At 56.9% G+C, this 14,748-nt stretch overlaps 4 protein-coding genes across 4 annotated transcripts; all 4 read left to right on the top strand.

The window, feature by feature from the left end:
* Positions 1 to 4,351: 4,351 nt before the first annotated feature.
* On the top strand, positions 4,352 to 7,151 carry LTHEOB_1307 (Mhyt domain signaling protein; the record flags this gene model as incomplete). Its single annotated transcript, XM_035509994.1, has 4 exons — positions 4,352 to 4,503; positions 4,578 to 5,145; positions 5,195 to 5,380; positions 5,436 to 7,151. 4 exons carry the CDS (start codon positions 4,352 to 4,354, stop codon positions 7,149 to 7,151), a joined length of 2,622 nt encoding a protein of 873 aa, XP_035367654.1.
* Positions 7,152 to 8,606: 1,455 nt separating this feature from the next.
* Positions 8,607 to 9,899, top strand: LTHEOB_1306 (WD repeat containing protein; the record flags this gene model as incomplete). The annotated part of the gene is made up of 1 exon (XM_035509993.1): positions 8,607 to 9,899. One exon carries the CDS (start codon positions 8,607 to 8,609, stop codon positions 9,897 to 9,899), a length of 1,293 nt encoding a protein of 430 aa, XP_035367653.1.
* Positions 9,900 to 11,052: 1,153 nt separating this feature from the next.
* LTHEOB_1305 (FMN-dependent dehydrogenase) lies at positions 11,053 to 12,030 on the top strand (the record flags this gene model as incomplete). The annotated part of the gene is made up of 4 exons (XM_035509985.1): positions 11,053 to 11,184; positions 11,231 to 11,363; positions 11,418 to 11,518; positions 11,845 to 12,030. 4 exons carry the CDS (start codon positions 11,053 to 11,055, stop codon positions 12,028 to 12,030), a joined length of 552 nt encoding a protein of 183 aa, XP_035367652.1.
* An 864-nt stretch (positions 12,031 to 12,894) lies between these two features.
* LTHEOB_1304 (Protein phosphatase 2c) lies at positions 12,895 to 14,721 on the top strand (the record flags this gene model as incomplete). The annotated part of the gene is made up of 7 exons (XM_035509974.1): positions 12,895 to 12,930; positions 13,061 to 13,382; positions 13,444 to 13,517; positions 13,567 to 13,651; positions 13,710 to 13,916; positions 13,972 to 14,208; positions 14,306 to 14,721. 7 exons carry the CDS (start codon positions 12,895 to 12,897, stop codon positions 14,719 to 14,721), a joined length of 1,377 nt encoding a protein of 458 aa, XP_035367651.1.
* Positions 14,722 to 14,748: the final 27 nt, after the last annotated feature.

Raw genomic sequence — 14,748 nt, 5'->3', positions numbered from 1 at the left:
TCCGTCTTCACCCGCGCTGCCTTCCCGATGTCAGCGCCGATCGTCCCTCCCTCATTTGCCGAGGCCGGAATACTCCATCCTTGCCGGACGGGTCCACCACCCCGTACATGATCTCTACGAGCGCAACAAACGCATTGCATCTCACTGCGGGCATTCGCCCACCCGCGGCACCCCGATGGCCGCTACGGCCGAACTTGGGCGCCTTTGCTTGAGCCATTCCCGCGCCAAAATGCAGCTGATCGCTGATGTCGCCTTGACTGCATCTTCGCCTCTCACATACACGGGGGAAACTTCCACTGCTGATCTTTCAGCAGCACTCACCGCTCCTCATGCATGGCTTTGTCGCGGTCAAGGCTTCCACCTAGCACTGCACATCTCTCTGGATGGATACCAATTACATGGCCATCTTCAGCGATATCTGGCTCACAGCATATGCAATGCAGATGCAAGTAGCTTCCCGTAGGGCTCAACCGAGATTCTAACAAGACTCTTCAGTTCTGGAAACAGCTCAACCTTCAAGCCGCCATCGCACAAGAGCCTCCGCTCGATGGAGACCACTCACCCACGACAGCAGGAATCCTGATCCACCTTACATACCTCAATCAAGATATTCCCCTCAGTCCGCGTCACCGTCTGCCCACCGCGGTTTCCGTTCAAGATGTTCAGCCTCCGCTCGGAGTTGAGGTCGTACGCCTGACATCAATCAACCTGACCTTGAATCTCTCACGCGATGACCAGAAGAACGAAGCAAAGCGGGACAAAAGAGTCATGCGTTTGCAGAGTTCACCGCACATGCTCGATCAACCAGAAGATAGGGATGTTCTCGCGGCAGATGACCCTCGGTCGGCGATAGCGCAAGAGGAGGCCATACTCCTACAAGGAATGACGGCTACTGCACCCTTCCCAATCAGGCATGAGCTACTGCATCTAAATCCTTCCTCCGTAATTCTCCAACGTATCGACAGTGGCACAGCATCCGCGGATGACCAAATAAGCAAGGGAGGCGCAGAGCAGCACGAGCTCAAACAACCGATACTGGAACTGATTGACTCTGCACTTCGGCTAGCAATATGCGAGAAGCCGCCCAAGCTTCCGCCTAGCGTCAAAATTAACCGCGACGACGTTGCTAGGCTTGCCACCGTTTCTCCCGCCTTGTGGCGGCCTAATCACCTTAAAGTAACGTTCACTTGCTGTCGTGATCTACATCCAGCTAACCGCCTCGTGACAGCCAGTTTCGGAAAGGGCACCGTTCTTGCCCACCATTGCACATGCGCTTTCTCGCTCACTTCTCTCCAATGCAAGGTCAGCTTCGCTCAAACGGAAAGCCACAGAGCTGCTAGGCCGCTATCCTCCTGCTACTTTCCGCCCCGGCCCGACTTCCCCGGGAGACGTACAACAGTGCAAGGGTCCAAACTCAGTTTACGAGGCTGCATCAATTGGGTTGTGGAACCTTCTACAACGAAGCCACTTCGACTCAGGAGCTTATCAGCGGCTAAAGCCGCTTATGATGCCGTCAAGCAATATTACCGCCAAAGGATTGGGCGAAGCGGACGACATGCTTTTCGAAATATCCGGCGCATGGCAAGGAGACTCTCATCCGTTTGCGGACCATGGTGGTTCAGACAGTTCGCAGCATCCACCTCTAGACCAGCTGCCCGGGGATAAGTTGCTCTGGGAATGTGACGGTGAGTATGAGGAAATGGACAGGCACTCTTCTCCCGAACCTTTGGGAACGCCTCGACGAAATGGCCAACTACCATCCATATTCGAAGAGAATGATACCGCCGAGCAAATGCTTCTCGATGCGGGAGATTTGGTCGAATTAGGCCATGGTGTTGCATCCGAAACTGTGCCTGAGGCGCATAGTTTACATGCAAGGTCAAGACATCAAGTTTCAGCGGTCAGTGAGGAGAGTGCAACCGAGGAAAATTTGATATATGAGACCGCAGAACGGATTGAAACACCAGTGCCCGCAGACGCACACGACCGCTCACTTGCAGATCCGGAGATGTTATTCGACGTAGACCTTTAAGGGAAAGAGAATTGAACCTAGGCTGCAAACGACATCGTCTCGCATTACATTTCGACGGACTGACCCCTGATACAGCAGCCTCATGTTTCATACTTTCTGGATTCATTGTCCCACGTCGGTCACTACTGGAAAAGCGAGCGACCTCTGTGATCCTTGACTCATCGAGGGGATTGTGACAGGGTGTGGCGCTCGAAGTGGCAAAAATAAAGACAACAGAGCAAAGAAGAAGAAAAGAGGATATTTTCCGAAAGCAAGCAGTATGGAGCCAGCTCCGACAGCGGAACGATAGGGCTCAGATTCGGTCCAACAAGATTTTGGTGTACGAAAGTAAACAGTCATTACCACTGGTGATGGCGGCACGGAACGGCAAGGCATACAGGATGACCCGGTCAGGTCCGCACAGCCGCCACGATTGATGGAAGCGGAAGAGGCTGGCTTGAAGTGCGTTCCTGAAGGACGGCACGGCAAAAGACGATATTGCAGCAATTAGGCGAGGTGTTGATAATGTTGGGGCCGGATTTCTCCATCGGCTTTTGAGCGCCTAGAAACCGCAGGGCCGTCGGGCGTATTTCCACTGAAGCTTTGACGGGAGAGAGCGCCAGATGAAGTTAGAGACGGGAGATCCACAGTTCATCTGGCAGCTTGGATGGCTGAGTGCCACATCTCGCCAGCGCCAATGGCCGGACAGGAATGAGTTGCCGAGAGACGGGAGAGGCCAGCCAGTGGAACGCCGTAGTATCGAGCAGGGTTGCATGGAGGAGCTGCGCGCCGGGCCAGGCAGCCGCCAGTGCGCTCGCTTGGGCTGCACGTCAGATTGATGGCTGCCGGATCGGCGGGATCGCTGGCAGAGTTCCCGGTCGCGCGTCGTGCCGGGCGGGTCGGCGCCAGGGCCTCAGCCCAGAAAGCACTTCATAGCCGGACCTGGCAGAGCGCGCTCTGCCACAACTGGCGATCCGAAGGAGCAAGACAACTTGGGCGGGCAGCGGCCATTCCTGGCGGTGCCCTGCAGGCGTGTCTGGCAATCCCAAGCAGGGCTCTGGGAGCCGTGTGCGACGTTGTGCAACGCGCACCTCTGCGGCCGCCCCTTCGCACAAGCCGAGATGTGCGGAGGCACTTCCCCTTCCAACGCGCCTGCAGCCTGCGCCGGGGCCTACCAGCCAGCCGCCAGGCGCAGCCTCGACGGCGGGCGCCGGGGAGCCAGCTGAGCGCCGCGGCCCCAGCCGCTGATCCATCACCTCCGTTGTGGGGACGAGTGTTGGCCAGGCACGCAAGCAGCGAGAGCCCATGGCAAGCCGGCGCCGCAGCGGACTAGGACCAGGACCACCGGCGCAAACGTCAGTGTCCAAGTATGTGCCTCAATTTCGCAGCGAGCCCTGCGGTACCACTTACCCATGCCCAGCGCAGCGGTGGCTCAAATGCAATGCAAGGACGACCAGCTGCACTGCCCGCCCAGTCCGAGTTATGGGCAGCTCGCTCATCACGCGCTGACTGCCTCTTCCTCTCGCCGCTCTATGTAGCACACCTCTGTCTGCATCGATACGGCGCATCCGCTGCTGTGAGCATTTCCCTGCTGTGCAAGGGCGCAAGAAGCGCGCTGGCTGACTGGGCTGTACCCACCCTGGACCGCTCTGCTCCACCCATACGTCCCGTTGTGTGACCAACCGTCTCCGCCTGTTTTAATTCGCACCACCTCGCCGCTCACTCACTTCGTTTTCCCTTCGGCTCCGCCCTGCAGGAAGTTATTCTCGATCATTGCCGTCTGCGAACCCCCGGACTCACCTGCGCAACGCGCCGCCGCCGCCCTCACCCTCTGTTTTCAACCTCTACCAGTTTGTGGATCCACCATCGACACCAGCTAGTCTCGCGTCTCGCTTGCAAGCGTTTCTGGGCGCCTGCCAATTCTAGCGCCACTGGTTCTGGCTGCGGGCAAGAGCACGTGTGTAGCACAAACGGGGGCCGACAAACGAATATCACCACCGTCCGCCACGCATCTTACGCACAACTGCAGCTCGCCGTGCTTATCTTCACCATAGTGAGAAGCATTACCTAGACAGTCATTCAGGATTACACCAACCCTTGTCGGCGGGCGAAAAGTGGGGGCAAGACCGGTCTTTCACTTCACTTCACCTTCCGACCTCTCCGGCATTTCATCTTCGCTAGACCCACCGACAAAGACGTGATCCGAGAACCTCCCAAGCTGGGTTTTCCTGAAACTCACCTTATGGACGCACTCTGACCTTACCCTACACCAACTTTCCTTGACATCCGCTATCCTCGTCCGTATAACTACGCCCTGGATACAAGGTCCCTGGACACACCATGGAGCATTCCGGCTATGTCGTCGGCGACATGATTCCGTTCCATGTCGACCCATGGATCATCGTGGCATCTTGGTTCGTCAGTTTCGTGGGCTCGACTGCCACCGTTGAGCTGCTTCATCGTCGCGGCTCTGGCCAAGGCTGGCGCAACTGGTACGTGCGACACTCTTTCTTTCCGCATGCATAAAGATCACTCTGGATGGAACGGCTGCTGATGCTGAGTTCAGGTTACAGCTCGGAGCTTGTTCTATCTCATTCGGCGCGGTCGGTATCTGGTGTATGCACTTCGTCGGCAACCGTGCAATTGAGCTGGGTGACGGCTCCAAGGAGATTCAACTATACTACAGCCCGGGCTTCACTGCGCTCTCTGTCTTCCTTCCCGTTATCTTCCTTTTCCTTGGTTTCGCTGTTGCCGAGCGCTTCAATCGAACCGCGCGTAGTCTGTACCTCTCGCTTGGCATCACTGGCATATTCGCCGGTCTGGCCATTGTGGGCATGCACTACATCGGAAACCTCGGAACCACCACCTACAGCTTGCAGAACGATTATCGGCACATCATCGGTGCTGCGCTCATTGCAACATTCTCCTGCTACGTTGCTATCACCCTGTTCTTCCATCAGAAGGAGCAATGGATCAACACCTGGGCCCGGCGCATTCCGGTCGCTGCGATCCTCGCCACTGCCGTCTGCGGCATGCACTGGACGGCTGCTGCTGGTACCAAGTACAAGCTCAAGCAGTTCTACCGCGGAGATGAGCGGTTCAGGAATAACAACATGATTGTTGCAATCTTCCTGGTGAGTACAGTATTGGACGGGGAATGGACCTTGTGCTGACAAAGCCTAGTGTGTTGCTGCCTTGTTCGTATGCTTCCTTCTCTTGTGGTTGACTTCCCGTCGCCGCAAGCAACTGGCGGATCGCGCTCAGCATGTCGTGCTCGCGTCAGCTACATTCGATCCAGACGGCAAGATCCTGGTGACGCAGGAGGGCCTTCTCCCATGCCAGAAGATCACCAGAAAGTATAACCAACGCGTAAGTGCTCTGGTCATCTGCTTTATCGAACAAGAGTATCCTCGATTGTTAACAGTTCTTCCAGTCTTTCAACGACGAGTTCAACGTGGCCCATCCCGTTTTCCAATGGATTTTCCGCGTAACACACAACTGGGATAGCGTAGCGGAGCTTGTCGGTATCATGAGACAACACCTTCGCGCTGTAGGAAGCTTGAGAGACCCTTCAACCCCGGCCAGCCGCGGAAAGGGCTCGCCCCAGGAAAAAGATGGACCACTGCCTGAAGTCGACTACTCTGTCATCTTCCGTGAGCACTTCTGTGTTGCTGCAGCAGAGCTGGCGTCCAACATGGGGACCAACATCCAAAATCTCGGTATTCTCTGGGAAGACATACTAATGACTGGAACTACGGCTGCCGAGGTGAAAACAAAGACAATTCGGCGGTCTTCCAAGTCACCGTCTGAAGATGTCGAGGCAGCTGTAGGTCTGACGATTCCTGCTCCTGCATTGTTCGGACGAGGCCAATTGATGTTTGTTGTCCGCCAATTACAAAAGAAAGAGGAGTGCGCGGACCTCATCGCTAGCGGCTACAGATGGGCAACGATTGACCAAGTCGGTGACATGCTTTCTCGAAGCATGCAGGTGTCGCGCTTAGAGCTTAACAGGACGGTGGAGCGCCTTCGAAAGTACAACTCCCGCCAGGATGGACTGGCGAACCCTGGAACTTGGCTGGCTTTCTTCGCGATGAGGCCGGCATTGAAACCATCGACCGGCAGCTGGGACGTTCTGGTACCAAAGGAGGAGCCGTATCATCTTCCCAAGGTCAATATCTCGGGGGACCCGCCCCACGATTTTATGCTTTCATTCTTTGCTCGTATGGACAATTTCTCGATTGCCGACTGTTCACGCCTCCTGAACAGTGGTCTCAACACGCAGAAGAAGGGAAATTTTTGGAACGACGAGCAGGCTGCATTCGCCGAAAAAGTTCGCGATGGAATCAATCAGTTACAACAACTAGTCCCAGAGCAATTCTTCCGGTCAGCGCTTTTCTCAGCACGTCCCCTTCGAGACTACACAGTTGGCACTCCACGTCCCGGGACCATCTTCGCTTTCTGCATTATTCCGGACGTACACATATCTTCGATCAAGTCTGCAAACCTCATGTACACCCCACTTAGCTTCTTCCGCTGCCGTCAACACGTTCACCGTGGTTCGCCCGATCACGCCGTCCTTGCACACAGCATCCACCGCGAGTTCAATGAGATTCGTGCCCAGCAACAGAAAGATAACGGGCATAAGGTCAACAAAGTCACTTCGATTGGCTCATCGCTCCCTCTGTCGCGCCAAAGCAGTGGCATGCCCCGCTTTGGTAATCGTAGTGGCCGCAGCAGTCCAGGCGGAGGGAACAAGTCAAAGTCGGGCGGCTTAAAGTCGTGGTTGGGAGGCATGTCCGGGGCGAACTCACGAAGGGACAGCGGGCTCCAGCCTGACAGCGCGTCTGAGCGCGAGCTGGTCTCAATGGACGACATGCTCAAGCGCGTTTCTGCTGAGACCTGCGAGCGCGATCGCCACCGCAACCACAGCCTCAGTGTCCCCTCTGGTAATCATGGCGGCGGTCTCGGCGGCATTATGGTTAGCCAGGACATTCGCATCGACGACGGCGGGAAAGAAGATTCAGTTATGGAGCTGACAGAGCTGGGAATCCGGTCCGAGGCTGGCCAGGGAGGCAAGGAGGAGGAGACATTCGCGGATGAGCTGTACGAAATTACGAGCGCCCGGTGGAGGCGCCCGTAGAACCATGCGTGCTCTCCGACCTCCATCCTGGCTTGTCCCTAGCTTGTTAAGCCAATGCTCTGGGTCATGCCGCTGGAGGTGTAATCCTCTAGGAGCTAGGTTCTTATCACTCCGGACATGAGCCTACGCACCTCTTCTTTCTTCTGTTCTCGAAATCACCAACTTGCTATCTCTGCGCTCACGTCTTGATAGAGCTACTGCGTTTCGTTTTTCTTCTTTATTTGCAGGTCTGATCCGTTCGATAACCTATTTATTCCGGCTGGGTCAACCGGTCTTCAGCCACCAGAGATGACGTGGCTTTCTTTTCTTCTCGCGTATAGCAAGGGTCGGTTCGGTCCATTTTCCCCAGTCTTTCTTCTTCCTCTTCGATTGCTATAGTAGCTTCGACTTTCTCGTTTTCTCTGGTTTTTAATATTACGATTTGCAAAGAAAATTAGGTGTGGATGGAATATGGGCGTACAGGTTCATTTTGGGACAGGAACAGGGTGCTGCCCTTTTTTATGTTCTCTTTTTCAAAACCGGGGGGATAACTGGAGAAAAGAAAGTTCTCGGCCTTCATCGATGAAACGGATACCCATCATTGCATGCATAAAGATAGCTGCTGCTCCTTTAGCTTCAGAAATAAGAATCAATCTTCTACAATGAACAGTGGTACGTCTTTCTAATGGATAATATTGACCAAATCAGGGCTGAGCTCGAGCTTTCCACGTCATGTGTTGTGCCCATTAGTGCGTGTTGCCAGACCAACGATCGATTGTCACGCAGCATAGGATGCTGAGAGGAGTTGCCATTTCGGAGGATAATGAGAAAGGCGGGGAGGTGCGAATTGACTCTGTTTTAGCCTTATCTAGGCGCGAGTCAGGCCTGATTGGCAAAAGGACGCAGTGGGCGCCGCGAAGCCGATGCGCCGCCTTCCGCTCTGCCTTTCGGCTTTTTTTCGCGCAATGACGCTTAGGTACGCGCTAGGTAATCGACGTCGTTCAATTTATTTATCGTTCGCGCAACAACAACTCTGCCCCGCGTCCTGTTGCCCGCTACCCGTCAACCTCGAGCCACAACTCTCGCCACCTCTTTGCGACTGCAGCAACAAGGTTTTTGGTAGTCACTTCTCCGGACGAACTCAGCTGTTGTACGAAAGAGCAATTGACCGCGTGCTCCTCGTAGCTTGTCCCCCGCCTTTCGACTGGCTTTGAGTTCTTTTCTTTCCTCAAGCGGGGCGTATTCGAGACAAGAGCGCGATACAAACCTACCTTCCACCCAACCCGAACGTTCGAACCTCCGCCGACGCCAGCGGCCGAAGACAGCGACACACGACCGCTCAGGTTTCGTACACACTCGAAGTCTTTTTTCCCCTTCCTCATCCGTTCGTCCGCACGACTCTCCACACCTCCCTCGACCCTTGCGTGTGTATCGGCACGACGGACCGCCACCACTGCCACAACGACAACCACAGCAATGCCTTCCTCCACGACGGATATCACTCCTCCGCCAATGCTCCAACCCCTCGCGACGCTCACGCCCGCCAGCTCGGCGCGCACGTGGATGACGGCGCCGCACCCGTCGCTGCCGGTCGTCGCGACGGCGTCGTCGGACAAGACGGTGCGGGTGTACAGCCTGACGTCGTTCGCGCTGGCGTCGACGGTGGCGGGCGGGCACAAGCGGTCGGTGCGGGCGTGCGCGTGGAAGCCCAACAACGGAGCGGGAGAGAGCGTCCTGGCGACGGGCAGCTTCGACGCGAGCGCGGGCATCTGGCGGAAGTGGGAGGGCGGCGGCATGTCCGGGGTCGTGCGGGCCGAGGTGGATGTCGCTGCCGGGGAGAACGAGGAGGAAGAGGACGATGAGGACTGGAGGTTCAGCGTGATCCTCGACGGCCACGAGAGCGAGATCAAGAGCGTCGCGTGGTCAGCCAGCGGGCAGTTTCTGGCGACGTGCAGCAGGGACAAGAGCGTGTGGGTATGGGAGGAGGTCGAGGACGACAATTTCGAGACGATTGCGGTGCTGCAGGAGCACGAGGCCGATGTCAAGTGCGTCGTGTGGCACCCCTCGGAGGATCTCCTGGCCAGCTCCAGCTATGATGATACCGTTAGGTTGTATCGCGAGGATGTAGACGATTGGACGGCCGTGGCGTGTCTCGTTGGTCATGAGGCGACGGTTTGGTGCGTGGATTTCGAGGCGGTGGAGGTCTCGGGGTTGCAGATTGAAGAAGGAGAGCCGCAGGAGGAAGTGAAGGCTGAGAGAGCAAAGCTGTTGCAGGAGAGAGTTATGTCTGGGAGCAGGCTGGCATCTTGTTCGGACGACTTGACCGTTAGGGTGTGGAAGAAGGTGCCCAAGGACGGCGCCGGGCAGGAGGCGGGTAGGAATGGGATGCCGAGCATTCTACGCACAAACAGCATCGAGGAGGACTGGGTGCAGGAGGCTATACTGCCCAAGAGGCATGATCGTGCCATTTACTCGGTCAGCTGGAGTAAGCAGTCGGGCCTCATCGCCAGCACGGGCAGCGATGGGAAAATCGTTGTGTACAAGGAGCAGTGGAGAAACAACACGGCGCCTGTTGATGGCGACGAGCAGAAGGCTCAGTCCTTGACCGAATGGGTTGTCATCGCAGAGGCTGAAGGTGCACACGACGTCTTCGAGATCAACCACGTTACATGGGCGCCGCGGAGGGATAAAGGAAGGAAGTCGGAGGATGAAGAAGTCATTATCAGCACAGGTGACGATGGAGAGGTCAAGCTTTGGACCCTGCCTTGAAAAGCTGGCGTAATAAAGGATCATGAGAGATCTAATGGTCCAGTAGAGGAGCTTGCAGCAACAGTGCCATCTGACTTCAAGATTTTCCAGCTGTACCGAAGGTGTGACCAAGGTGGTGCAAAGATGCTTCCGACGACACGTTTTCACGGATTATGACGTTCTGCATGACATAGAGGAGCATGATGGACTCTGGCAAATAGGAGCATACGATGCATTATATATAGCGTCTGGTACACCAAAGGCAGTAGAGATACCAGGACCTGGGGAAATAGAGGCCAATGGGTGTGTTTATGTACAGAAGCGAGGACATAGCCAGAGAAATCTACCACTGCAGCAGCTCAAGAATCTCGCCTAAGTTTATTTCCCGCAGTGCTGGCCAAGTAAAAATAAGAAAAAGAAAGCAAGCAGAACCCAACGGGACAGTGGCAATCGACTCAAACTAGTCTTCATGCTCTTTTCTTTTCTTAATGGAGCAAGTCGCTGGGCGAAGTTTTCCGCGACAGCAAAATATTTTCCTGCTAGGCCTCTACTTGCAGACGCAAATGACCGTAGTTCAGGGTCTGACGTCGGTGGAGAGGTACGTTTCTTGCTCACGTCAAGCTTTCGCTAGCGCGGTTATCTTCCGGGGGGGTATGATATCACTCTCGCCTCTCGTTATCCGGCACCGCATTTTCATGCACATGCTTTTATCAGGGGCTAATGAAATGGTAGAGACGGGATGCGGATTAATGATGATAATTTACGCAAGAGGATTGACACATTGCATCTCTATATGAGCTGTCGTCTTGGGCAGGAGTGCTGCTGCTACATCACTACCGGTCGCGGCCTGTTGACTGCAGAACGCCACTGAGACCCTATTCTGTAGACTTGCTTTCTGTGCAACGATGGACGCCAACGGTCCGAACGAGAACACCAGAACCACGCCGCAATGTACCAATGCGATTATTTCTGAGCAAGCAACGAGAGCAAAGTCCCTATCTAAACCTCTCCTCGCAAGCATTCACGACACCCAACTAATGCCAAACAGACTCGGGTAGTATGGAAGAGCTGGTCAACGAGAAGCTGACTCAGAATGGGTGGTACTACGCCTCGTCCCACGCTGGGCAGTCGTACACGCCGGCAGGCCTTCTACCGGCACCGCATAGTGCCACGCATGCTCGTCGACACGAACACGCGCGACACGGCTGCTGAGATCTTGGGGCGCAAGGTCTCGGCACCCATCGGCTTCGCGCCTATCGGCATCAACAAGATCTGCAATGCGGCGGATGAGCTGCCTGTTGCGAAGGTCGCCAAGGAGCTCATCCTGCCCTACTGGCTCTCAGCCCATCAAGGCTGTGGCCGAGGCCAACGGCGAGGGCCCACGCTTCTTCCAGCTGTGCATCCCCCACGATGATGGGCTGACGGTCTCGCTGCTGAGACGCGCGTACGAGTCGGGCTTTTCGGCGTGCATATTGACTGTTGATGGTAAGCTGAGACAAAGCCACGCTTGAACGGACGAGGGCTGAGAATTTGTGCTAGGCGACTCGGCTGGCGGCATAGCAATTACGCCTTCTATCACGGCATCGGCGCGGACCTGGGTCCCAGTGACCCGGTTTTCCAAACGAGGCTGGCCGGGGACGGTAGTGAACCGAACGAGGCGGGCGCCGATAACGCGGGACACGGGAGGGCATACTCGTGGGGAAGATGGGATGGCTCATCAAGACGTGGGAGGAAATCTCGGACGGAAAGCTGTTCTGTATCCAGGACGTCAACAATGCGCGGAAGGCGGTGGATCCCGGAGTTGACGGCATTGTGAAGGCATTGTGGACGGCGAGTTTTTGGTTTTCTCCCTTCGTTCTAAGCGGGAAGAATGCCAAGCGGACGCATCTGTCACTTTAATCAGCGGTCGGAGACAAGATTTATATAATGTTTTACTCCGGAGTCCGCGGCGTGTCCAAGGCGCTAGCGCTCGGGGCAAAGTTCGAGGCTGTGGGTGTGGGGTCTTTCCATCATGGGGGCGCGTCATGTCATGAAGAGCCTGCTGGCCGGCTTTGACATTCTGCTGAACGTCGCCGGCTTCCAGGACATAAGTCGGATTGAGAAGAGCGCATCAGGTGAGTGTGCCGCGTCGTCCGTCGGCGAGGTCGCGTAGCTGACCCTTGACAGAGAGCTTCCAGCCGGGATGGGAAAGCAAAGCTACAGAATTAGATTTGCAGTGCAGGAGATAGCTGGGTTGCGTACGAGTACGAAATGAAGGCGGGTGGTAGGGGGGAATGTCTGCTTTAAGTGAGGATGTGCGCGGGAGCACAAGAATAAAGAGACAGCCTTACGGCGTAGCGAAGTGAAGTCCGGCTCAGCCACAGCGTGCAGAATGAAGGGAAATTGAAGCGCGCAAATTGGCACAGCTAAGAATAGGCGCGTCTGGAGCTGGAGCTGGAGCTGGAGCTAGACTGGAGCTGGCGGCCAGGTCGCGCGGTGGTGTGCTTTCGCGCGCCAACCTAGGGGGCGCGGGCCCGCCAGCGCAGCAATCAAGCAGGACGGGCGGGCAGGCGGCGCGAGGGAGGAGCGGCCAGCGTGCACCGCAGCTTCGCAGGGCCGTCAGGTGGGCGCGTGTCCGAAATCTCTGCAGTGCGGACGGCGGCTAGCAAGAAGGCGCTGAGTGGCTCTCGGCCCAGAGCAGCAACACCTGGGCTGACTCTTCGTCATCCAGCAACCGAGCCAGCCCAAAGCGCAACCTGCACTCCACGCGATCACCTCGCACAGGTTCCCGCACCTATTTCGCGGACTCTCTGTGCCCGACCCGCCCTGCACGCTCCGCTGCGCCCGCCCCAGCAAGACCGCGCTCTTCTTTCACTGCCTTTTGTTTAGCCCACTCCACCTTCCGCTTCCAACCCCGCCCCGCCAGCGAGTTTTCAACCTTTATGCTCACTCAATAGCCACCGAACACGCTGTCTCCGCTACCCACCGCCGCCCTCCGCCTCCCTTTTCCGCACACCACCCCCCAACCCCGCCCGCCATGGGTCAAACATTGTCAGAGCCGGTCGTCGATAAGGTGTGTTTCTGCGCCGCGCTGCGAGGGCGCGCGACCTGCACCACCTCCCCCCAACCAGCTGCCTTGGCCGCCGCCGCCGCCATTCTGCCTACCGCCCGCCCGTGCTAACCACTCGCTCTGCTGCCAACAGAAATCGGCCTCCGGCCAGGATGACCGCGTCATCTTCGGCGTCTCGTCCATGCAAGGATGGCGCATCAGCATGGAGGATGCGCACGCCTGCGTCCTCGACCTCAAGCCCGAGGGCGCAGACAGCGACTCCGACAAGCCCACCGCCGCCGACCTCCGCCTGAGCTTCTTCGGCGTCTACGACGGCCACGGCGGCGACAAGGTGGCCATCTACGCCGGCGAGAACCTCCACAAGATCATAGCAAAGCAGGACGCGTTCAAGGAGGGCAACATAGAGCAGGCTCTGAAGGACGGCTTCCTCGCCACCGATCGTGCCATTCTCAGCGGTGATTACTCCCCGCTGCGGGCCGGCTGCGCCGCAGACGTGAGGCTGACAACAATTGGCAGATCCCAAGTATGAAGAGGAAGTCTCCGGCTGCACGGCCTCGGTCGGCGTCATCTCTAGCGACAAGATCTATGTGGTATGTGCCGCAATGGCCTCTGCCACGTTTTTTTGGCTGACAGGAACAGGCCAACTCTGGCGACTCCAGAAGCGTTCTTGGCATCAAGGGCAGGGCGAAGCCGCTCTCCTTCGACCACAAGCCGCAGAATGAAGGTACCGCCGCTTCGCCCGATTCACGTCACTGCAGCAACGATACTGATACGGTGCGTAGGCGAGAAGGCGAGAATCACGGCGGCAGGTGGCTTCGTCGATTTCGGCCGTGTCAACGGCAACCTGGCCCTCTCCCGAGCCATTGGCGACTTCGAGTTCAAGAAGAGCGCCGACCTTCCCCCGGAGCAGCAGATTGTGACTGCATTCCCCGACGTCACCGTGCACGAGATCACTGACGATGACGAGTTCTTGGTCATTGCTTGCGACGGTACGTGCGTGCCGGATCTAGATTGCGAGCGGGCACGCTGACACTTTGGCCACAGGCATCTGGGACTGCCAGTCCTCGCAGGCCGTCATTGAGTTCGTGAGGCGTGGCATCGCGGCCAAGCAGGAGTTGCAGGACATCTGCGAGAACATGATGGACAACTGCCTGGCGTCGAACAGCGACACGGGCGGCGTTGGCTGCGACAACATGACCATTACCATCGTTGGTCTGCTCAAGGGCAGGACCAAGGAAGAGTGGTACAAGACGATTGCTGAGAGGGTCGCGAACGGCGATGGTCCGTGTGCCCCACCAGAGTATGGCAAGTCTTAAGTCTCCGCCCTCATAGATACTCTTAGCCGTGGAATTTGATCCTGACATTCTTCTCTGTGTAGCCGAGTTCCGGGGACCGGGCATCCATCACCGCTATGATGACAGCCCCGACGACTACGACATGGACATGGGCCGCGGCACGAGGATTGGACAGGGATTGGGCGGGCGCATTATTCTGCTCGGAGATGGTACGGAGCTCTCCAGTGACTCAGCCGAGAGCGAGATGTTTGACCATGATGAAGAGGACAAGGACCTCGAGTCGCAAGTCAACAAGAACCAGCGGGAGGAAACGCCCGCCCCGACCGCTGCCTCGGAGGCAGGTACGCCGTCGTCGAAGGGCCAGGCGCCCTCAGCCTCGCAGGACTCGCCTGCCTCGGACAAGACGGAGAAGTCGGAAAGCGCACCGGTCTCGAAGGTCTCGATCAAGCAGGCGGCAGACAGCAAACCGGCCGACAACAGCGCCGAGAAGAGCAAGTAAGAACAGGACCATGTTGAAGAAACGGAA

This window comes from Lasiodiplodia theobromae, assembly GCF_012971845.1.
Source record: "Lasiodiplodia theobromae strain AM2As chromosome Unknown scaffold_3, whole genome shotgun sequence".
Taxonomy (NCBI): domain Eukaryota; kingdom Fungi; phylum Ascomycota; class Dothideomycetes; order Botryosphaeriales; family Botryosphaeriaceae; genus Lasiodiplodia; species Lasiodiplodia theobromae.
Note: the sequence above shows the minus strand (reverse complement) of the source record. Positions and strands in the feature narration are given on the sequence as shown.